The sequence below is a fragment of the Hordeum vulgare genome, chromosome 6H, assembly GCF_904849725.1.
Source record: "Hordeum vulgare subsp. vulgare chromosome 6H, MorexV3_pseudomolecules_assembly, whole genome shotgun sequence".
Taxonomy (NCBI): domain Eukaryota; kingdom Viridiplantae; phylum Streptophyta; class Magnoliopsida; order Poales; family Poaceae; genus Hordeum; species Hordeum vulgare.
The window spans coordinates 342,244,030-342,269,515 of NC_058523.1; the positions used below are offsets into that span (position 1 = coordinate 342,244,030).

General features: G+C 44.4%; 1 protein-coding gene and 1 pseudogene across 1 annotated transcript; one reads left to right on the forward strand and one right to left on the reverse strand.

The window, feature by feature from the left end:
• Positions 1-994: 994 nt before the first annotated feature.
• Positions 995-1,794, forward strand: LOC123404088 (18 kDa seed maturation protein-like). Its single transcript, XM_045098017.1, has one exon. The coding sequence runs from the start codon at positions 1,226-1,228 to the stop codon at positions 1,520-1,522; it is 297 nt and encodes a 98-aa protein (XP_044953952.1). The 5' UTR covers positions 995-1,225; the 3' UTR covers positions 1,523-1,794.
• A 660-nt stretch (positions 1,795-2,454) lies between these two features.
• The window catches only part of LOC123405472, a 28,782-nt pseudogene continuing 5,750 nt past the window's right edge, over positions 2,455-25,486 (reverse strand).

A 25,486-nucleotide genomic window follows, 5' to 3' on the forward strand; every position in this document is an offset into this window, starting at 1 on the left:
ATTATTTTTGTTGAAAAGTTTTTGTAATTAAGATTCGCAAGGTTTCGATGGACATGAACAAAGCCCAAGGCTAGCCCCCACTTCAACGGTGCTCATCTTTCTGTATTTCACCTTTCTTTTTGAAAAAGTTTTATGTTCCCCACTTTAAACTTTTGTTTTTAATTAGTTTAAAATCAGACAACCGAAATAAACGACTCTCTAAAACTTTCGGGTTGTCTCCGTGGCAGCGCTTTCTTCAAAGCCGTTAAACTAGGCATATAGTGATCAAGTAATTTATCCACCCGGATCCCAAGGTATATCAAAGTCAATTTTAATTAGCAATGATTTTTAATTAAATAGTGAGCACAAAGTGATATATATCATGCTACAGCGAAGTCTAACTCTTTTCCTATGCATTGGAACGTCATAAAAGAACAATTCATACACTTCAAGTAAGGCCAATACATGGCATAAGTGGTTTCTTGCAATTTTATCGTATTGGAAATATAAAGAGGTGCATATTTGGTTTGTCTCTTATAATAATTGCAAGTAGGGGCAGCTAGCACATGCATATTATAATCATCATATGTAGTGGTAAAATATAATCCTTAATAAATGCAAGCTTCCTCGATATAGTGTTGTTGGGATAATTCAAAAAGATAATAGGACTATCATGTGTAGGTGCATTAGCAACAATTTCATTTTTGACATAAAGAACTATAGCAAGTTCATGTTCGTTAGTATAATTCATACTGTCGTCATGGTCACAAGCACGTAAATCATTAAGTTCATCAAAAAAGGATATTTCAATGAATCCACATGATCATATAAACCATCATAGCATTCATTCTTTGGGGTGTGTGAAAGAAAATTAAATAATTTATGAGTTAAAGAGTTTCTCTCATTTATATTTGCCATTTGTCGTTAACTACACGAATGTTTGGAGGCAGTGACTCATTTTCCGTCCGGCCAATGATATTGAGACGGCACAGACTTGATAATCAAATGGCGGGGATGCCTCGTGTCTGCACACCTCACCTCAGAGCCACCACACCGCTCTCTACGCGTCTCCCACGTACACTCTCACACGCGTCAGGGCCCGAGGCAACAAATCCTCCTTCCGCGGATTCATGGCGCCGCGCTATAAGTCTCGTCACGACCCTGCTTGCCAAAGCACGGCAGCCTGTCTAGAGATTCCAGCAGCATCGTCGGCTAGTCCAAACTGAAGCAAGGGAGGTCGAGCGGCATGGAGTCGGGCAAGGAGGCCGCGGCGAACGCCGGCGCGTCGGCGCGCGCCGGCATGGAGAAGACGAGGGCCGCCTTCCAGGGGCAGGTGGACAAGGCGGCGGCGTACACGACAGGGCACAGGGAGGCGGCGGTGGTGAATAAGGAGGCAGCCGAGGTGAAGAAGCAGCAGCGGATGCGCGCCGCCGAGGAGGAGAAGCAGCGCGCCGTGCGAGACAACGCCGCAGCCAAGGAGCGCGCTGAGACGGAGGACCGCCACGGCGGCCACAGCCCTGCGAGCGGCCAGAGCAAGGAATGAGGCGCCCGCGCGTCGCCGGGGCACGGCGGCGCATGACCCGAGCGACCGGCCCGGTGTGATCCAGCTGTTATACGTATCCATTCATGTGGTGTTACGTGTTAACCGTGTCGTGTGTGTTTTCCGTAGCTCGCGTATTGGTGGTGTTTTCCGCTGCTGCTTGTGATGTGTAATCGGACGAGATTTGTGTGTAAAATTGTTAGTACGGATGGTACTCCCTAGTCCTTCTAAAGGTTTCATTTTTCAGCAGAAGGAATAATGTTTTTGTGTTAAAATTTGTATTGTTAGACGTAGAACCTCTTTGGAACCATAATAGATTATGATAATCTGGATTATGAAGATAGATTATATAATCTGGTTTATAAAAATAATCTAGATGGACATGTTTGGAGACCAGATAATATAAACTGTAATTCAGATTTTATATTGCATAATGACTTGTCTGTTCTTTGTTTTTTTTAAAAGAAGGGTGCGATGGTAGGAATGTAATTATCTCCAACTTTACAAGGTTAATGGGTCATTAACAATTGATAATCTGATTTTGGCTGGTATAGAGTAGATTATGAGTTTTTAATAATCTATCCATCTAGTTTTTATAATCTACATCATAAGTTGTTTTATTTAAAGATAGAATAAATTATAAAAACTAGATTATATAATTTGGATGGTGCCAAAAAGGGCATGCTTGATCATCACGATGCAGGTTCAAGGTTCCTGACTTTCACCTCGCAAAAGAAATCCTCACTTTCAAGCCGCCAACCCGGGAATGCATAGCTCATGCCGTCAGCATGGTCAATTCGTCTCAGTAGTACACCCTGTGTGGCTCTGTTCCTAATTATAAGTCGTTTTTCCAATTCAAACTTCTAAATATTGGATATTTTTGCAGTTCAAAAGCAGAGGTAGTAAAACATATCAGATCACCAGGTGAGCTGACTTCAGTGGAGTTCCTTGAGGAAGTCTGCGCGATCCACCAGGGGAGCTCCTACCTGCCGCAGAATAGGGAGACCCTAGCACGCACAGGGGGCTCTCCCTGCCGCAGAATAGGGAGACCCTAGCACGCACAGGGGGCTCCTTCAACTGTGCCCGTCCAGCTTTTTTTTTTTAAATCTAATAATTTCTTTTTTGTCTGTTTCTTTTTTGTCCTTTTCTGCTTTTTTTTGGTTTGTTTTTTCTATTTTTTTCCTTTTCTTTTCGTATTGGTAGTGGAGGGCTTCCTTTTATAGGAGGGGTCTAGGGTTAGAGATTTTTGCATCGTTTTAAGCCGTTCGATCGCAATGGAACAACTCCGGTCGTGCGGTAGTGTAGGTGGATTAGGGGTCGTGTACTTGGGTTTGGTGGGGATGGGACGGAATATTTACGGTCCGATACTAAGTTTTTAAAATCGAAAACGTCAACGGATTAAACGGCTATAATGTTGCTATATGTTTAACCATTGGGGTATCAAACAATCGTCGAATGTGACGAAATTTGACACACGGTCTACCTATAATGTATTAAGACCACACACCTATAATGTATTAAGACCACACACCAACTTTCATCCCAATTCAGAAATATTTTATACGCACCTTTTAAAACAATATTTTATTGATACCGCGGGCGCATGCATATGTGGTTGGTTTCGAAATGGACAACGATAATGACGAGAGAACCGACAACTATGAACGGATGCAAGTTTTAAAAAAAATGGCGGCAACAGAGTGCTGATGCTATGTCAATGATGCGAAAAATGCAATGATGAATGCGACAAACAGGTGGAACACACCTTGAAACTCGAAATAAATGAAAGGCATTTGAAGCATCGGTCTCGGGCTGTTACGGATCTCTAATAAGCTCACGAAAAGACCAGGGAGTACAACGTACATGCTCCAAACCGCGGGATAGCCTACTGGCAGGTAGGTACTGTTAAGACTTTAAGTGAAATCTATTCATACAAAACTAGCAATTCAAGGTATAGTTTGTTGGAAATATGCCCTAGAGGCAATAATAAAATGGTTATTATCATATTTCCTTGTTCATGATAATCGTCTATTGTTCATGCTATAATTATATTAACAGGAAACAGTAATACATGTGTGAATAAATAAATCACAATGTGTCCCTAGCAAGCCTCTAGTTGGCTAGCTCGTTAGTCAATAGATGATCATGGTTTCCTCATCATGGGCATTAGATGTCATTGATAACGGGATCACATCATTGGGAGAATGATGTGATGGACAAGACCCAATCCTAAGCATAGCACTAGATCATATTGTTCGTATGCTAAAGTTTTTCTAATGTCAAGTATCTTTTTCTTCGATCGTGAGATTGTGCAACTCCCGGATACCGTAGGAGTGCTTTGGGTGTATCAAACGTCACAACGTAACTGGGCGACTATAAAGGTGCACTACGGGTACCTCCGAAAGTGTCTGTTGGGTTGGTACGAATCGAGATCGAGATTTGTCACTCCGTGTGACGGAGAGGTATCTCTGGGCCCACTCGGTAGAACATCATCATGAGCTCAATGTGACTAAGGAGTTAGTCACACGATGACATGCTACGGAACGAGTAAAGAGACTTACCGGTAACGAGATTGAACAAGGTATAGGTATACCGACGATCGAATCTTGGGCAAGTTCTATACCGACAGACAAAGGGAATCGTATACGGGATTAATTGAATCCTTGACATCGTGGTTCATCCGATGAGATCATCGTGGAGCAAGTGGGAGCCACCATGGGTTTCCAGACCCCGCTGATGGTTATTGGCCGGAGAGGCGTCTCGGTCATGTCTGCCTGTCTCCCGAACCCGTAGGTTCTACACACTTAAGGTTCGATGACGCTAGGGTTATAGGGAATTGTTATACGAGGTTACCGAAAGTTGTTCGGACTCCCGGATGAGATCCTGGACATCACAAGGAGCTCCGGAATGGTCCGGAGGTAAAGATTGATATATAGGACAGATGGTTTCAGATACCGGAAGTGTTTCGGGCATCACCGATAACGTACCGAGACCACCGGGACCACCGGAGGTGGCCCCGGGGGTCCACCGAAGGGGGGCAACGACCCCGGGAGGTAAGGTGGGCCAAGTGAGGGAGGGAACCAGCCCCTAGGTGGGCTGGTGCGCCTCCCGACTCAGCCCAATGCGCAGGGGAGAGGGAAGGGGGGGGGGGGGGAAACCCTAGGCACAGGTGGGCCTTAGGCCCACCAGGTGGTGCGCCACCCCCTCCCACCCTAGCCGCCGCCTCCTTTCCCATCTGGTGGCTGCCGCACAACCTAGGGGGGAACCCTAGGGGTGGCGCACCCCCTCCCCCTCCTCCTATAAATAGAGAGGGGTTTTGGCCCCTGGGGGACAGACTTCTCCCTCTCCCTCGGCGCAGCCGTGCCCTTCTTTTTCCTCCTCTCTGTCGGTGCTTCGCGAAGCCGTGCCGGGAGACCTCGTCTCTCCATCGACACCATGCCGTCGTGCTGCTGGAGTTCTTCCCCAACCGCTCCCTCCTTCTTGCTGGATCAAGGTGCGGGAGACGTCACCGGGCTGCACGTGTGTTGAACGCGGAGGTGCCGTAGTTCGGCACTAGATCGGAATCACACCGCGATCCGAATCGCTGCGAGTACGACTCCATCAACCGCGTTCTAGTAACGCTTCCGCTTAGCGATCTTCAAAGGTATGAAGATGCTCTTACCCCTCTCTCGTTGCTGGTCTCTCCATAGGAAGATCTGAATATGTGTAGGAAAATTTTGAATTTATGCCACGTTTCCCAATAGCGGCATCCGAGCCAGGTTTTCTATGCGTAGATTCTATGCACGAGTAGAACACAAAAGTTGTGGGCGATGATGTGTCAATTTGCTTGCCGCTACTAGTCTTATTCTTTTCCGGCGGTATTGTGGGATGAAGCGGCCCGGACCGACTTTACACGTATGCTTACGTGAGACTGGTTCCACCGACAGACATGCACACCGTGCATAAAGGTGGCTAGCGGGTGTCTGTCTCTCCTACTCTAGTCGGATTGGATTTGATGAAAAGGGTCCTTATGAAGGGTAAATAGCTTTGGCATATCATCGTTGTGGCTGTCACGTAGGTAAGAAGGCGTTCTTGCTAGAAACCCAAATCAGCCACGTAAAACTTGCAACAACAATTAGAGGACGTCTAACTTGTTTTTGCAGGGTTTGACATGTGATGTGATATGGCCAAAGTTGTGATGTTGCATGTATGATGTATGAGATGATCATGTTATTGTAATAGATTTCACAACTTGCATGTCGATGAGTATGACAACCGGCAGGAGCCATAGGAGTTGTCTTAATTTATTGTATGAGATGCAACGCCATGTGCTTACTACTTTTACTTCATTGCTAACGGTTAGCTATAATAGTAGTGATAGTAGTAGTTGGCGTGATGACTTCACGGAGACACGATGATGGAGATCATGATGAGGGAGATCATGGTGTCACGCCGGTGACGATGATGATCATGCGATGCCCGAAGATCGAGATCGAAAGGGCGAAGATGATAATGGTCATATCATGTCACTATATGATTGCATTGTAATGTTTATCATGTTTTACATCTTATTGCTTAGAACGACGGTAGCATAATAAGATGATCCCTCTTAAAAATTTCGAGAACGTATTCCCCTAAGTGTGCACCGTTGCGAAGGTTCGTTGTCTCGAAGCACCACGTGATGATCGAGTGTGATAGATTCTAACGTTCGCATACAACGGGTGTAAGCCAGATTTACACACGCGAAACACCTAGGTTGACTCGACGAGCTTAGCATGTACATACATGACCTCGAATACAAGAGACCGAAAGGTCGAACATGAGTCGTATGGTTGAATACGATCAGCATGAAGTTGCTCACCATGGTGACTAGTCCGTCTCACGTGATGATCGGACACGGGTTAGTAAACATGGATCATGTATCACTTAGATGACTAGAGGGATGTCGATTTAAGTGGGAGTTCATACTTAATTTGATTAAATGAACTTAATTGTCATGAACTTAGTCTAAAAGTTGTCTTTATAAATATTGTAGATGGCCAACGTCAACCTCAATTTCAACGCATTCCTAGAGAAAAACAAGCTGAAAGATGATGGTAGCAACTATGCGGACTGGGTTCGCAACTTGAAGCTCATCCTTGAAGCAGCTAAAAAGGCTTATGTCCTTGATGCGCCGCTAGGTGACCCTCCCACTCCCGTAGCAGCCTAGAACATTCTGAACGTCTCGCAAACGCGGAGTGATGACTACTCTCTGGTTAGGTGTGGCATGTTATATAGTTTAGAAACGGGGCTCCAAAGGCGTTTTGAGCAACACGGGGCATATGAGATGCTCCAGGAGCTGAAGCTAGTTTTTCAAGCCCATGCCTGTGTCGAGAGATATGAAGTCTCCGACAAGTTCTTTAGCTGTAAGATGGAGGAGAACAGTTCTATCAGTGAGCACATACTCAAAATGTCTGGGTTACCCAATGCGCAGGGGAGAGGGAAGGGGGGCAAACCCTAGGCACAGGTGGGCCTTAGGCCCACCAGGTGGTGCGCCACCCCCTCCCACCCTAGCCGCCGCCTCCTTTCCCATCTGGTGGCTGCCGCACCACCTAGGGGGAACCCTAGGGGTGGCGCACCCCCTCCCCCTCCTCCCATAAATAGAGAGGGGTTTTGGCCCTTGGGGGATAGACTTCTCCCTCTCCCTCGGCGTAGCCCTGCCCTTCTTTCTCCTCATCTCTGCCGGTGCTTGGCGAAGCCCTGCCGGGAGACCTCGTCTCTCCATCGACACCACGTCGTCGTGCTGCTGGTGTTCTTCCCCAACCTCTCCCTCCTCCTTGCTGGATCAAGGTGCGGGAGGCGTCACCGGGCTGCACGTGTGTTGAACATGGAGGTGTCGTAGTTCGACACTAGATCGGAATCACACCGCGATCCGAATCGCTGCGAGTACGACTCCATCAACCGCGTTCTAGTAACGCTTCCGCTTAGCGATCTTCAAAGGTATGAAGATGCTCTTACCCCTCTCTCGTTGCTGGTCTCTCCATAGGAAGATCTGAATATGCATAGGAAAATTTTGAATTTATGCTACGTTTCCCAACATAGTTCATTGCCAAGTTGTGGATGGATGTAGTTTAAAGTTCTAGACAAAAGTTTAACTTAACAGTCTCTGCTTAAACATAGGTATATTAAACAAGTGATGAGAAAAGGGAAAAAAATTTAAATGGGTATTTGAGATCTGGTGGGGGATTGTTAGAATAAATGGCTTGGTCCATCTACAAATTCTGAAATCTCAAAAGAGCCCATAAAATAAATGGCAAGTGAGTTGGACCTTTTTATGTAGCGAGTTCTCTCCACCATTCTAACTGTGTGTTGACAAGAGAAAGGGGAAGACCACATGCGCTCGCTTGCCTTGCATGGCCTGGCATGGCCTGGCCGGGCGGGGCGGGGCGTACGTGCGACATACACGTGAATGATCCGCCGAAATCAGGTATGCCCCCTTGCGGGGGCGCGACTTCCTTTCGTCGTTTTCTTTTTTATATCTTGGTAGAAGTTAATTATTTCTTGTCCGGTAAGTATATGACTTCGAAACCAAGTTGGTTTGAGATCATGGTTGCGACACGGTACCTCCTGTGGTCCTCCTATATATACTGCTTACCCGCATCGGCCAAAGATACACCGAAAAACTAGGTTGTTGCATCATCTCGCAACTTGCGCCGCCACCATAGTCTACCACATCTTGAACACCAACGTGCATCGACATGCGGGAGAGGAGGTCTCCGGAACCGTTCGTCTTTGCGATCCTGCACCGGGAGAGGACGAATTAGGTTTTTAGGAAGCGCTCTGCGCGACTGCTCAAATTCGTCATCGCGGCTCGTCTTTTGTCCAAGTCAGGCATTGCTACTCATCGTCAACAACAACAGATCGTCGCCAACATCGTCATCAACACCATTGCTCCTACAACAGCTAACGAACTGTATGTTATTCGTGGTTTGTTAATGTTTCTTTGTGTAGTTGCTACTCTGTGTGGGATGGTGATGTGCATATTCTGATGTTCATCTAGTTTACTAGATTGTTGCATGCTAGTTTTGGTTCTAGTCGTGAATTGTTTACTAGAATTAATCATGATCTTTCCTAGTTTTCCAACACAAGCATCATCTTGTCCTTGAAGGTGCCAATCCAGGAATAGACTCTGAAACTATGTACTAACTAGAAACAATTTGTTTTTAACACAGGAACTAGCAATTATCGGTCGCTTTCTGTAAGCCAATTGAATTGTTCTTCATTTCATTTCAAATTAATTCATTTAACTGCCAAAGTACACGGACTACAATAAGCTCTTCAAATTTTAAATCAAACATTGACTACAACATCACATCTTGTATTCAACACTAACGGTTAATCACTCACCTCGATTCAAATAAAGTAGTGTGATGCGCAAATCATTGTTAAGGAAATTGTTAACTGGTAGCTACTCGGTTGGCTAGCGAGTACGGGATTAATAAGCTAATCGGTAAGTTAATCGGTCATTTAACCAATTAATCGGATGATATATTAGTTTATCGGCTACTCAGAGACCCTATGAATAGGAATTAATAGGCAAGTTAACTGATTAATCGGGCGAACTCTTGAACAAGGTGCACAAGGCAAACAAAAGTGTTGGGGAAAGTTGCATGGGAAACAAAAAATTTCCTACGCACATGAAGACATATCATGGTGATGTCCATCTATGAGAGGAGATTTGGATCTACGTACCCTTGTAGATCGCACAGCAAGAAGCGTTAAGAAACGCGGTTGATGTAGTGTAACGTCTTCACGTCCCTCGAACCGTCCCACAAACCGTCCCGCGATCCGTCGCACGAACCGTCCCGCGATCCGTCCCACGGTCCATTCCGATCTAGTGCCGAACGGACGGCACCTCCGCGTTCAGCACACGTACAGCTCGAAGATGATCTCGGCCTTCTTGATCCAGCAAGCAAGACAGAGAAGTAGATGAGTTCTTCGGCAGCGTGACGGCGCCCCGGTGCTGGTGATGATCTACTCCTGCAGGGCTCCGCCCGAGCTCCGCAAAAATCCGATCTAGAGGTGGAACTGTGCAGTTTAGGCTAGAGTTGCACGTGGCAAAGTTCTGTCTCAAATCAGCCCAAAACCACCAATATATATAGGAGGGAGGGGGAGGGCTAGCCTTGAGGCACAAGGCCTCAAGGGTGCGCCGGCCAAGGGAGGAGGAGGACTCCTCCTCCAATTCGGTTTGGGAAGGAGGAGTCCTCCTCTTCCTTCCCACCTCCCTCTTTCCCCTTTTCTTTTATTTTCTATTGGTATTTTCGTATGTGGCACCATGGGCCCCTTGGGCTGACTCCACCAGCCCACTAAGGACTTGTGGCGCCACCCTAGTGCCTTGGGCTCATTTCTGGGTGGGTGGGCCCCTCTCGGTGAACTCGTGGAACCCATTCGTCACTCCCGGTACACTACCGGAATTGCCCGAAACTTTCCGGTGACCAAATGAAACCATCCTATATATCAATCTTCGTTTCCGGACCATTACGGAAACCCTCGTGAAGTCCGTGATCTCATACGGGACTCCGAACAACATTCGGTAACCACACATATAACTCAACTATACTAAAACATCATCAAACCTTAAGTGTGCAGACCCTGCGGGTTCGAGAACTATGTAGACATGCCCCGAGGCACTCCTCGGTCAATATTGAATAGAGGGACCTGGATGCCCATATTGGATCCTACATATTCTTCGAAGATCTTATCGGTTGAGCCTCAGTGTCAAGGATTCATATAATCACGTATGTCATTCCCTTTGTCCTTCGGTATGTTACTTGCCCAAGATTTGATCGTCGGTATCCGTATACCTATTTCAATCTCGTTACCGACAAGTCTCTTTACTCGTTCCGTAATACAAGATCCCGTGACTTACACTTAGTCACATTGCTTACAAGGCCTGTGTGTGATGTTGTATTTGTTGGGGAACGTCGCATGGGAAACAAAAAAATTCCTACGCGCACGAAGACCTATCATGGTGATGTCCATCTACGAGAGGGGATTTCCGATCTACGTACCCTTGTAGATCGCACAGCAGAAGCGTTAGTGAACGCGGTTGATGTAGTGGAACGTCCTCACGTCCCTCGATCCGCCCCGCGAACCGTCCCGCGATCAGTCCCACGATCTAGTGCCGAACGGACGGCACCTCCGCGTTCAGCACACGTACAACTCGACGATGATCTCGGCCTTCTCGATCCAGCAAGAGAGACGGAGAGGTAGATGAGTTCTCTGGCAGCGTGACGGTGCTCCGGAGGTTGGTGGTGATCTAATCTCAGCAGGGCTCCGCACGAGCTCCGCAGAAACGCGATCTAGAGGTAAAACCGTGGAGATATGTGGTCGGGCTGCCGTGGCAAAGTTGTCTCAGATCAGCCCTAAAACCTCCGTATATACAGGGGGAAGAGGGGGAGCCTTTCCTTCGGGTCCAAGGACCCCCAAGGGGTTCGGCCGAGTCAAGGGGGGGAGTCCTCCCCTTCCAAACCGAATCCAACTAGGTTTGGAAGGAGGAGTCCTTCCCCCTTTTCCCACCTCCTCTTTTTTTTCTCTTTGATTTTCTTCCTATGGCGCATAGGGCCTTCTTGGGCTGTCCCACCAGCCCACCAAGGGCTGGTGCGCCACCCCCAAGGCCTATGGGCTTCCCCGGGGTGGGTTGCCCCCCCCCCCCCCGGTGAACACCTGGAACCCATTCGTCATTCCCGGTACATTCCTGGTAACTTCGAAAACCTTCCGGTAATCAAATGAGGTCATCCTATATATCAATCTTCATTTCCGGACCATTCCGGAAACCCTCGTGACGTCCGTGATCTTATCCGGGACCCCGAACAACATTCGGTAACCAACCATATAACTCAAATATGCATAAAACAAAGTCGAACCTTAAGTGTGCAGACCCTGCGGGTTCGAGAACTATGTAGACATGACCCGAGAGACTCCTCGGTCAATATCCAATAGCGGGACCTGGATGCCCATATTGGATCCTACATATTCTACGAAGATCTTATCGTTTGAACCTCAGTGCCAAGGATTCATATAATCCCGTATGTCATTCCCTTTGTCCTTCAGTATGTTACTTGCCCGAGATTCGATCGTCAGTATCCGCATACCTATTTCAATCTCGTTTACCGACAAGTCTCTTTACTCGTTCCGTAATACAAGATCCCGCAACTTACACTAAGTCACATTGCTTGCAAGGCTTGTGTGTGATGTTGTATTACCGAGTGGGCTCTGAGATACCTCTCCGTCACACGGAGTGACAAATCCCAGTCTCGATCCATACTAACTCAACGAACACCTTCAGAGCTACCTGTAGAGCATCTTTATAGTCACCCAGTTACGTTGCGACGTTTGATACACACAAAGCATTCCTCCGGTGTCAGTGAGTTATATGATCTCATGGTCATAGGAACAAATACTTGACACGCAGAAAACAGTAGCAACAAAATGACACGATCAATATGCTACGTCTATTAGTTTGGGTCTAGTCCATCACGTGATTCTCCTAATGACGTGATCCAGTTATCAAGCAACAACACCTTGTTCATAATCAGAAGACCGTGACTATCTTTGATCAACTGGCTAGCCAACTAGAGGCTTGCTTGGGACAGTGTTTTGTCTATTTATCCACACATGTATATAAGTCTTCATTCAATACAATTATAGCATGGATAATAAACGATTATCATGAACTAAGAAATATAATAATAACTAATTTATTATTGCCTCCAGGGCATATTTCCAACAGTCTCCCACTTGCACTAGAGTCAATAATCTAGTTCACATCACCATGTGATTCCAACGAATCCAACACCCATATAGTTATGGGGTGTGATCACGTCTTGCTCGTGAGAGAGGTTTTAGTCAACGGTTCTGAAACTTTCAGATCCGTGTGTTCTTTACAAATCTTTATGTCATCTTATAGATGCTGCTACTATGTGCTATTCGGAAATACTCCAAATATCTACTCTACTATACGAATCCATTTCACTACTCATAGGTATTCGGATTAGTGTCAAAGCTTGCATCGACGTAACCCTTTATGACGAACTCTTTAACCACCTCCATAATAGGGAAAAATTCCTTAGTCTATTTAGTTACTAAGGATAACTTTGACCGCTGATCAGTGATTCAATCTTGGATCACTGTGTGTACCTCTTAATAGACTTGCTGCAAGGCACACATCAGGTGCGGTACTCAGCATGGCATACTTTAGAGTCTACGGCTAAGTCATAGAAGACGACCTTCGTCTATTCTCTTTATTCTGCCGGGGTCGGGTTTTGAGTCCTACTCAAATTCACACCTCACAATGCAACCAAGAACTCTTTCTTTGCTGATCTATTTTTAACTCCTTCAAAAACTTGTCAAGGCATGCATCTTGTTGAAACTTCCATTAAGCGCTTTCGATCTATCTCCATAGATCTTTGATGCTCAACGTTCAATTAGCGCAATCCAGGTACTCCTTTGAAAAACCCTTTCAAACAACCTTGTATGCTTTACAAAAATTATACATTACTTATGATCCACAATATGTCAACCACATATACTTATCAGAAATTCTATAGTGCCCCCACTCACTTCTTTGGAAATACAAGTTTCTCATAAACCTTGTACAAACCCAAAATCTTTGATCATCTCATCAAAGTGTATATTCCAACTCCGAGATGCTTGCAGCAGTCCATTGAAGGATTACTGGAGCTTGCATACTTGCTAGTATCTTTAGGATCGACAAAACCTCCTGGTTGTATCACATAAAATGTTTGCTCAAGGAAACCGTCGAGGAAACAATGTTTTGACATCCTACGTGCAATATTTCATAAATAATGCAGCAACTACCAACATAATTTTAACAGACTTTTAGCATCGCTACGAGTGAGAAAGTCTCATCATAGTCAACTGTTTGATCTTGTTGGAAACATCTTTGCGACAAGTCGAGCTTTTCTTAATAGTGACTTATCACCATCATCGTCTGTCTTCCTTTTAAAGATCCATCTTTACTCAATAGTCCTATGACCATCAAGTAGTTCTTCCAAAGTCTACACTTTGTTTTCATACATGGATCCTCTCTCGGATTTCATGGCCTCCAGCCATTTGTCGGAATCCGGGCCCACCATTGCTTTCTCCATAACTCGTAGGTTCACTGTTGCTCAACAACATGACCTCCAAGATAGGGTTACCGTACCACTCTGCAGTAGTACGCGACCTTATCAACCTACGAGGCTTGTAGTAACTTGATCTGATGCTTGATGATCACCATCATCAGCTTCCACTTCAATTGGTGTAGGCGCCACAGGAACAACTTCCTGTGCCCTGGTACACACTAGTCGAAGTGATGATTCAATAACCTCATCAAGTTCTACCACCCTCCCACTCAATTCTTTCGAGAGAAACTTTTCCTCGAGAAAGGATCCGTTTCTAAACACTTTGCTTTCGGATCTGAGATAGGAGATGTACCCAACTATTTTGGATATCTTATGAAGATGCATTTATCCGCTTTGGGTTCGAGCTTATCAGACTGAAACTTTTTTCACATAAGTGTCGAAGCCCCAAACTTTCAAGAAACGACAGTTTAGATTTCTCTAAACCTCAGTCTATACTGTGTCATCTCAACGGAAATACGCGGTGCCCTATTTAAAGTGAATGCGGTTGTCTCGAATGCATAACCCATAAATGATAGTGGTAATTCGATAAGAGACATCATAGCATGCACCATACCAAATAGTGTGTGGCTATGACGTTGATACACATCATCACACTATGATGTTCCAGGTGGCATGAACTGCGAAACAATTTCCACATTGTCTTAACTGCGTACCAAAACTCGTAACTCAGATATTCATTTCTATGATCATATCGTAGACAGTTTATCCTCTTGTTACGACGAACTTCACTCTGAAACAGAATTGAACTTTTCAATATTTCAGACTTGTGATTCATTAAGTAAATACTCTTGTATCTACTTAAATCGTCATTGAAGTAAGAACATAATGATATCCACTGCGTGCCTCAGCACCCATTGGACTACATACATCAAAATGCATCACTTCCAACAAGTTACTATCTTGTTTCATCTCAATGAAAACAAGGCCTTGCTCATGTGGTATGATTAGCATGTCACTAGTGATTCAAAATCAAGTGAATATAAAGATCCATCCGCATGGAGCCTCGTCATGCAATTTATACTAACATGACTCAAGCGGCACTGCCACAAGTAAGTGGTACTATCATCATTACCTCGTATCTTTTGGCACCAATATTATGAACATGTGTAACACTACGATCGAGATTCAATAAACCATTGAAGGTGATTATTCAAGCAAATAGAGTAACCATCATTCTCTTTAAATGAATAATCGTATTACAATAAACACGATCCAATCATGTTCATGCTTAAGGCAAGCACCAAATAACAATTATTTCGGTTTAACACCAATCCCGATGGTAGAGGGAGCATGCGACGTTTTGATCATATCAATCTTGGAAACACTTCCAACACGTATCGTCACCTCGCCTTTAGCTAGTCTCCGTTTACGCCGTAGCTATCATTTCGTGTTACTAATCACTTAGCAACCGAACCGGTATCCAATACCCTCATGCTACTAGGAGTACTAGTGAAGTACACATCAACATCATGTATATCAAATATACTTCTTTCGACTTTTGCCAGCCTTCTTATCTACCAAGTATCTAGAGTTGCTCCGCCTCAGTGATTGTTCCCCTCATTACAGAAGCAGTTAGTCTCAGGTTTGGGTTTAATCTTGGGTCTCTTCATTAGTGCAGCAACTGTTTTGCCGTTTCACGAAGTATCCCTTCTAGCCCTTGCCTTTCTCGAAACTTAGTGGTTTTACTAACCATCAACTATTGATGCTCCTTCTTGATTTCTACTTTCGCAGTGTCAAACATCGCGAATCACTCAAAGATCATTGTATCTATCCTTGATATGTTATAGTTCATCACGAAGCTCTCACAGCTTGGTGGCAGTGTCTTTGGAGAACTATCACTATCTCATCTGGAAGATTAACTCCCACTTGATTCAAGCTATTGTCATACTCATACAATCTGAGCACACGCTCAACGATTGAGCTTTTCTCCTTTACTTTGTGGACAAAGAATCTTGTCGGAGGTCTCGTACCTCTTAACAAGGGCACAAGCATGGAATCACAATTTCATCTCTTTAGAACATCACTTATGTTCCGTGACGTTTCAAAACGTCTTCGGCGCCTTGCTTCTAAGCCATTAACTTTTTTGCACTGAACTATCGTGTAGTCATCAGAAACGTGTATGTCGGATGTTCACAACATCTACAGATGACGCTCGAGGTGTAGCACACCGAATGGTCCATTAAGGACATAAGCCTTCTGCGCAGCAACGAGGACAATCCTCTTCAAAGTTTGCTACTATCAACTTTCAACTAAATTTTCTCTAGGAACATATAAAAATAGTAGAGCTATAGCGCAAGCTACATAGTAATTCGTAAAGACCATTAGACTATGTTCATGAAAATTAGTTCAATTAATCATATTACTTAAGAACTCCCACTCAAAAAGTACATCTCTCTAGTCATTTGAGTGGTACATGATCCAAATCCACTATCTCAAGTCCGATCATCACGTGAGTCGAGAATAGTTTCAGTGGTAAGCATCTCTATGCTAATCATATCAACTATACGATTCATGCTCGACCTTTCGGTCTCATGTGCTTCGAGGCCATGTCTGCACATGCTAGGCTCGTCAAGCTTAACCCGAGTGTTCCGCGTGTGCAACTGTTTTGCACCCGTTGTATGTGAACGTTGAGTCTATCACACCCGATCATCACGTGGTGTCTCGAAACGAAGAACTGTCGCAACGGTGCACAGTCGGGGAGAACACAATTTCGTCTTGAAATTTTAATGAGAGATCACCTCATAATGCTACCGTCGTTCTAAGCAAGATAAGGTGCATAAAGGATTAACATCACATGCAATTCATAAGTGACATGATATGGCCATCATCATGTGCTTCTTGATCTCCATCACCAAAGCACCGGCACGATCTTCTTGTCACCGGCGTTACACCATGATCTCCATCATCATGATCTCCATCAACGTGTCGCCATCGGGGTTGTCGTGCTACTCATGCTATTACTACAAAAGCTACGTCCTAGCAATATAGTAAACGCATCTGCAAGCACAAACGTTAGTTTAAAGACAACCCTATGGCTCCTGCCGGTTGCCGTACCATCGACGTGCAAGTCGATATTATCTATTACAACATGATCATCTCATACATCCAATATATCACATCACATCGTTGGCCATATCACATCACAAGCATACCCTGCAAAAACAAGTTAGACGTCCTCTAATTGTTGTTGCATGTTTTACGTGGTGACCATGGGTATCTAGTAGGATCGCATCTTACTTACGCAAACACCACAACGGAGATATATGAATTGCTATTTAACCTCATCCAAGGACCTCCTCGGTCAAATCCGATTCAACTAAAGTTGGAGAAACTGACACTTGCCAGTCATCTTTGAGCAACGGGGTTACTCGTAGCGATGAAACCAGTCTCTCGTAAGCGTACGAGTAATGTCGGTCCAAGCCGCTTCAATCCAACAATACCGCAGAATCAAGAAAAGACTAAGGAGGGCAGCAAAACGCACATCACCTCCCACAAAAACTTTTGTGTTCTACTCGAGAAGACATCTACGCATGAACCTAGCTCATGATGCCACTGTAGGGGAACATCGCATGGGAAACGAAAATTTTCCTACACGCACGAAGACCTATCATGGTGATGTCCATCTACGAGAGGGGATTTCCGATCTACGTACCCTTGTAGATCGCACAACATAAGCGTTAGTGAACGCGGTTGATGTAGTGGAACGTCCTCACGTCCCTCGATCCGCCCCGCGAACCGTCCCACGATCAGTCCCACGATCTAGTGCCGAACGGACGGCACCTCCGCGTTCAGCACACGTACAACTCGAAGATGATCTCGGCCTTCTTGATCCAGCAAGAGAGACGGAGAGGTAGATGAGTTCTCCGGCAGCGTGACGGCGCTCTAGAGGTTGGTGGTGATCTAATCTCAGCAGGGCTCCGCCCGAGCTCCGCAGAAACGCGATCTAGAGGTAAAACCGTGGACATATGTGGTCGGGCTGCCGTGGCAAAGTTGTCTCAAATCAGCCCTAAAACCTCCATATATATAGGGGGAAGAGGGGGAGTCTTGCCTTGGGGTCCAAAGACCCCCAAGGGGTTCGGCCGAGTCAAGGGGGGGAGTCCTCCCCTTCCAAACCGAATCCAACTAGGTTTGGAAGGAGGAGTCCTTCCCCCTTTTCCCACCTCCTCTTTTTTTTTCTCTTTGATTTTCTTCCTATGGTGCATAGGGCCTTCTTGGGCTGTCCCACCAGCCCACTAAGGGCTGGTGCGCCACCCCCAAGGCCTATGGGCTTCCCCGGGGTGGGTTGCCCCCCCGGTGAACACCCGGAACCCATTCGTCATTCCCGGTACATTCCCGGTAACTCCGAAAACCTTCCAGTAATCAAATGAGGTCATCCTATATATCAATCTTCCTTTCTGGACCATTTCGGAAACCCTCGTGACGTCCGTGATCTCATCCAGGACTCCGAACAACATTCGGTAACCAACCATATAACTCAAATACGCATAAAACAAAGTCGAACCTTAAGTGTGCAGACCCTGCGGGTTCGAGAACTATGTAGACATGACCCGAGAGACTCCTCGGTCAATATCCAATAGCGGGACCTGGATGCCCATATTGGATCCTACATATTCTACGAAGATCTTATCGTTTGAACCTCAGTGCCAAGGATTCATATAATCCCGTATGTCATTCCCTTTGTCCTTCGGTATGTTACTTGCCCGAGATTCGATCGTCAGTATCCGCATACCTATTTCAATATCGTTTACCGGCAAGTCTCTTTACTTGTTCCGTAATACAAGATCCCACAACTTACACTAAGTCACATTGCTTGCAAGGCTTGTGTGTGATGTTGTATTACCGAGTGGGCCCCGAGATACCTCTCCGTCACATGGAGTGACAAATCCCAGTCTCGATCCATACTAACTCAACGAACACCTTCGGAGATACCTGTAGAGCATCTTTATAGTCACCCAGTTACGTTGCGACGTTTGATACACATAAAGCATTCCTCCGGTGTCAGTGAGTTATATGATCTCATGGTCATAGGAACAAATACTTGACACGCAGAAAACAGTAGCAACAAAATGACACGATCAATATGCTACGTCTATTAGTTTGGGTCTAGTCCATCACGTGATTCTCCTAATGACGTGATCCAGTTATCAAGCAACAACACCTTGTTCATAATCAGAAGACCCTGACTATCTTTGATCAACTGGCTAGCCAACTAGAGGCTTGCTAGGGACATTGTTTTGTCTATGTATCCACACATGTATATAAGTCTTCATTCAATACAATTATAGCATGGATAATAAACGATTATCATGAACTAAGAAATATAATAATAACTAATTTATTATTGCCTCTAGGGCATATTTCCAACAGTATTACCGAGTGGGCCCCGAGATACCTCTCCATCACACAGAGTGAGAAATCCCAGTCTTGATCCATACTAACTCATCGGACACCTTCGGAGATACCTGTAGAGTACCTTTATAGTCACCCAGTTATGTTTGACGTTTGATGCACACAAGGTATTCCTCCGGTGCCAGTGAGTTATATGATCTCATGGTCATAGGAATAAATACTTGACACGCAGAAAACAATAGCAACAAAATGACACGATCAATATGCTACGTTCATAGTTTGGGTCTTGTCCATCACATGATTCTCCTAATGATGTGATCCCGTTATCAAGTGGCAACACTTATCAATGGTTAGGAAACCTTGACCATCTTTGATCAACGAGCTAGTCAACTAGAGGCTTACTAGGGACAGTGTTTTGTCTATGTATCCACACATGTATTTGTGTTTCCAATCAATACAATTATAGAATGGATAATAAATGATTATCATGAACAAAGAAATATAGTAATAACTAATTTATTATTGCCTCTAGGGTATATTTCCAACAGTCTCCCACTTGCACTAGAGTCAATAATCTAGTTCACATCACCATGTGATTTTAACGAATCCAACACCCATATAGTTCTGGGGTTTGATCATGTCTTGCTCGCGAGAGAGGTTTTAGTGAGCGGTTCTGAATCTTTCAGATCCGTGTATGCTTTACAAATCTTTATGTCATCTTATAGATGCTGCTACTACGTGCTATTCGGAAATACTCCAAATATCTACTCTACTATACGAATCCGTTTTACTACTCATAGTTATTTGGATTAGTGTCAAAGCTTGCATCAACGTAACCCTTTACGACGAACTCTTTAATCACCTCCATAATCGAGAAAAAAAAATCCTTAGTCCATTAGTTACTAAGGATAACTTTGACCGCTGTTAAGTGATTTAATCCTGTATCACTCTCTATACCTCTTAACAGACTTGTGGCAAGGCACACATCAGGTGCGGCACACAACATGGCATACTTTAGAGTCTATGGCTAAGGCATAGGAGACGACCTTCGTGCTTTCTATTTCTTCTGCCGTGGTCGGGCTTTGAGTCTTTACTCAAATTCACACCTTACAACACAACCAATAACTGCTGCTTTGCTGATCTATTTTGAACTCCTTCAAAAACTTGTCAAGGCATGTATTTGATTGAAAGTTCTATTAAGCGTTTTGATCTATCTCTATAGATATTGATGCTCAACGTTCAAGTAGCTCTATCCAGGTTTTCCTTTGAAAAACTCCTTTCAAACAACCCTTTATGCTTCACAGAAATTCTACATTACTTCTGATCTACAATATGTCAACCACATATACTTATCAAAAATTCTATAGTGCTCCCACTCACTTCTTTGGAAATACAAGTTTCTCACAAACCTTGTACAAACCCAAAAGCTTTAATCATCTCATCAAAGTGTATATTCCAACTCCGAGATGCTTGCACGAGTCCATTGAAGGATCACTGGAGCTTGCATACTTGTTAGTATCCTTAGGATCGATGAAACCTTCTGGTTGTCTCACATACAACCTTTCCTTAAGGAAACCGCCGAGTAAACAATGTTTATGACATCCTATGTGCAATATTTCATAAATAATGCATCAACTGCTAACATAATTCCAGCAGACTTTTAGCATCGCTACGAGTGAGAAAGTTTCATCATAGTCAACTCTTTGAACTTTGTCGGAAACATCTTTGCGACAAGTCGAGCTTTTCTTAATGGTGACTTTTCACCATCATCGTCTGTCTTACTTTTAAAGATCCATCTTTACTTAATATTCCTTTGACCATCAAGTAGTTCTTCCAAAGTCTACACTTTGTTTTCATACATGGATCCTCTCTCGGATTTCATGGCCTCCAGCCATTTGTCGGAATCCGGGCCCACCATCGCTTCTCCATAGCTCGTAGGTTCATTGTTGTTCAACAACATGACCTCCAAGACAGGGTTACCGTACCACTCTGTAGTAGTACGCGACCTTGTCGACCTACGAGGTTTGTAGTAACTTGATCTGAAGCTTAATGATCACCATCATCAGTTTCCAGTTCAATTGGTGTAGGCGCCACAGGAACAACTTCCTGCGCCCTGCTACACACTGGTTGAAGTGACGGTTCAATAACCTCATCAAGTTCCACCACCCTCCCACTCAATTCTTTCGAGAGAGACCTTTCCTCGAGAAAGGACCCGTTTCTAGAAACAAACACTTTGCTTCCGGATCTGAGAGAGGAGATGTATCCAACTGTTTTGGATATCCTATGAAGATGCATTTATCCGCTTTTGTTTCGAGCTTATCAGACTGAAACTTTTTCACATAAGCGTTGCAGCCCCAAACTTTTAAGAAACGACAGCTTAGGTTTCTCCAAACCATAGTCTATACTGTGTCATCTCAATGGGAATACTCGGTGCCCTATTTAAAGTGAATGTGGTTGTCTCTAATGCATAACCCATAAACGATAGTGGCAATTCGATAAGAGACATCGTAGTATGCACCATATCAAATAGGGTGCGGTTATGACGTTTAGACACATCATCCCACTATGGTGTTCTAGGTGGCGTGAATTGTGAAACAATTTCCACATTGTCTTAACTGTGTACCAAAGACTCGCAACTCAAATATTCATCTCTATGATCATATCGTAGACAGTTTATCCTCTTGTCACGACGATCTTCACTCTGATATAGCTTTGAACTTTTAAACATTTCAGACTTGTGATTCATCAAGTAAATACTCCTGTATCTACTCAAATCGCGAGTGAAGTAAGAACATAACGATATCCACTACGTGCCTCAGCACTCATTGGACTGCACACATAAAAAATGTATTACTTCCAACAAGTTATTTTCTTGTTTCATGTGGTATGATTTGCATGTCTCAAGTGATTCGAAATCAAGTGAGTCCAAACGATCCATCTACATGGAGTTTCTTAATGCGTTTATACCAATAGGTATGGTTTGCATGTCTCAAACGTTTCAAAAATGAGTGAGTACAAAGATCCATCACTATGGAGCTTCTTCATGCACTTTATACCGACATGACTCAAGCGGCAGTGCCACAAGTAATTGGTACTATCATTACTACTTTGTATCTTTTGGCACCAATATTATGAACATGTGTAACACTATGATAGAGATTCAATAAACCATTGAGGGTAATTATTCAACCAAATAGAATAACTATTATTCCTTTTAAATGAATAATCATATTGCAATAAACACGATCCAATCATGTTCATTCTCAACGCAAACACCAAATAACAATTATTTAGGTTTAACACCAATCCCGATGGTAGAGGGAGCGTGCGATGTTTTGATCACATCAATCTTGGAAACACTTCCAACACTTATAGTCACCTCGCCTTTAGCTAGTCTCTGTTTATTCCGTAGCTTTCATTTTGTGTTACTAATCACTTAGCAACCAAACCGGTATCCAATACCCTCGTGCTACTAGGAGTACTAGTAAACTACACATCAATATCATGTATATCAAATATACTTCTGTAAACTTTGCCAACCTTCTTATCTACCAAGTATCTAGGGTAGCTCCGCCTCAGTGACCGTTCCCCTCATAACAAAAGCACTTAGTCTCGGGTATGGGTTCAATCTTGGGTTTCTTCATTGGAGCAACAACTGGTTTTCCGTTTCATGAAGTATCCCTTCTAGCCCTTGCCCTTCTTGAAACTAGTGGTTTTACTAACCATAAACAATTGATGCTCCTTCTTGATTTCTACTTTCGTAGTGTCTAACATTACGAACAGCTCAAGGATCATCATATCTATCCTTGATATGTTTATAGTTCATGACGAAGCTCTAGCAGCTTGGTGGCAGTGACTTTGGAGAACCATCACCGTCTCATTTGGAAGATTAACTCCCACTTGATTCAAGCGATTGTTGTACTCACACAATCTGAGCACATGCTCAACGATTGAGGTTTTCTCCTTTACTTTGTAGACAAATAATCTTGTCGGAGGTCTCATACCTGTCAACAAGGGCACGAGCATGAAATCTCAATTTCATCTCTTAGAACATCTCTTATGTTCCGCGATGTTTTCAAAACGTCTTCGGCGCCTTGCTTCTAAGCTTTTAAGTATTACGCACTGAACTATCACGTAGTTATCAAAAACGTGTATGTCAGATGTTCGCAACATCTACAGACGACGCTCGAGGTGCAATACACCGAGTTGTGCATTAAGGACATAAGCCTTCTGCGCAGCAATGAGGACAATCCTCAGTTTTACGGACTCAGTCCGCAAAGTTGCTACTATCATCTTTCAACTAAATTTTCGCTAGGAACATATAAAAATAGTAGAGCTATAGCGCAAGCTGCATCATAATTCGCAAAGACCTTTTGACTATGTTCATGATAATTAGTTCAATTAATCATATTACTTAAGAACTCCCACTCAAAAAATACATCCCTCTAGTCATTTGAGTGGTGCATGATCGAAATCCACTAATTCAAGTCCGATCATCACGTGAGTTGAGAATAGTTTCAGTGGTAAACATCTCTATGCTAAGCATATGAACTATACGATTCATGTTCGACCTTTCGGTCTCATGTGTTCCGAGGCCATGTCTACACATACTAGGCTCGTCAAGTTTAACCCGAGTGTTCCGCGTGTGCAATTGTTTTGCACCCGTTGTATGTGAACGTTGACTCTATAACACCCGATCATCACGTGGTGTCTCGAAACGACGAACTGTCGCAACGGTGCACAGTCGGGGAGAACACAATTTCATCTTGAAATTTTAGTGAGAGATCACCTTATAATGCTACCATCGTTCCAAGCAAAATAAGGTGTAGAAAAGGATTAACATCACATGCAATTCATAAGTGACATGATAGGACCATCATCTTGTGCTTCTTGATCTCCATCACCAAAGCACCGGCATGATCTTCTTGTCACCGGCCCCACACCATGATCTCCATCATCATGATCTCCATCAACGTGTCGCCATCGAGGTTGTCGGGTTACCTATGTTATTATTTCTAAAGCTACGACCTAGCAATATAGTAAACGCATCTGCAAACACAAACGTTAGTTTAAAGACAACCCTATGGCTCCTGCCGGTTGCTGTAGCATCGACGTGCAAGTCGATATTAACTATTACAACATGATCATCTCATACATCCAATATATCACATCACGTCATTGGCCATATCATATCACAAGCATACCCCGCAAAAACAAGTTAGACGTCCTCTAATTTGTTGTTGCATGTTTTACGTGGCTGCTATGGGTATCTAGTATGATCGCATCTTACTTACGCAAAAACCACAACAGAGCTGTGCAAATTGCTATTTAACCTCTCCAAGGACCGCCCCGGTCAAAACCAATTCAACTAGAGTTGAAGAAGCAGGCACCCGCCAGTCATGTTTATGCAACGAGGTTACATGTCAATCGATGAAACCAGTCTCTCTTAAGCGTACGAGTTATGTCGGTCCGGGGCGCTTCAATCCAACAATACCGCCGAATCGAGAAAAGACTAAGGAGGGCAGCAAATCAAATATCACCGTCCACAAAACCTTTTGTGTTCTACTCAATATAACATCTACACATGAACCTAGCTCATGATGCCACTGTCGGGGAACGTTGCATGGGAAACAAAAAAAATTCCTACGAACACGAAGACCTATCATGGTGATGTCCATCTACGAGAGGAGATTTGGATCAACGTACCCTTGTAGATCGCACAGCGGGAAGCGTTAAGAAATGTGGTTGATGTAGTGGAACGTCTTCACGTCCCTCGAACCGTCCCATGAATCTTCTCGCGACCCGTCCCACGAACCGTCCCGCGATCCGTCCCACGGTCCGTTCTGATCTAGTGCCGAACGGACGGCACCTCCTTGTTCAGCACACGTACAACTTGACGATGATCTCGGCCATCTTGATCCAGCAAGCAAGGTGGAGAAGTAGATGAGTTCTCCGGCAGTGTGACGGCGCACCGGTGGTGGTGATGATCTACTCCTGCAAGGCTCCGCCCGAGCTCCGCAGAAATCCGATCTAGAGGTGGAACTGTGTAGTTTAGGCTAGAGTTGCACGTGGCAAAATTGTGTATCAAATCATCCATAAACCACCAATATATATAGGAGGGAGGGAGAGGGCTAGCCTTGAGGCACAAGGCCTCAAGGGTGCGCCGGCCAAGGGAGGAGGAGGACTCCTCCTCCAATTCGGTTTGGGAAGGAGGAGTCCTCCTCTTCCTTCCCACCTCCTTCTTTCCTTTTTTATTTTATTTTCTTTTGGTATTTTATTATGTGGCGCCTGGGCCCCTTGGGCTGACTCCACCAGACCACTAAGGACTTGTGGCGCCACCTTAGTACCTTGGGCTCACTCCCGGGTGGGAGGGCCCCTCCTGGTGAACTCCCGGAACCCATTCGTCACACCCGGTACACTGCCGGAATTGCCCGAAACTTTCCGATGACCAAAT

Excerpts from the sequence above, each read along its gene's own strand:
- LOC123404088 (XM_045098017.1), top strand. The coding sequence starts at position 1,226 with ATGGAGTCGGGCAAGGAGGCCGCGGCGAACGCCGGCGCGTCGGCGCGC.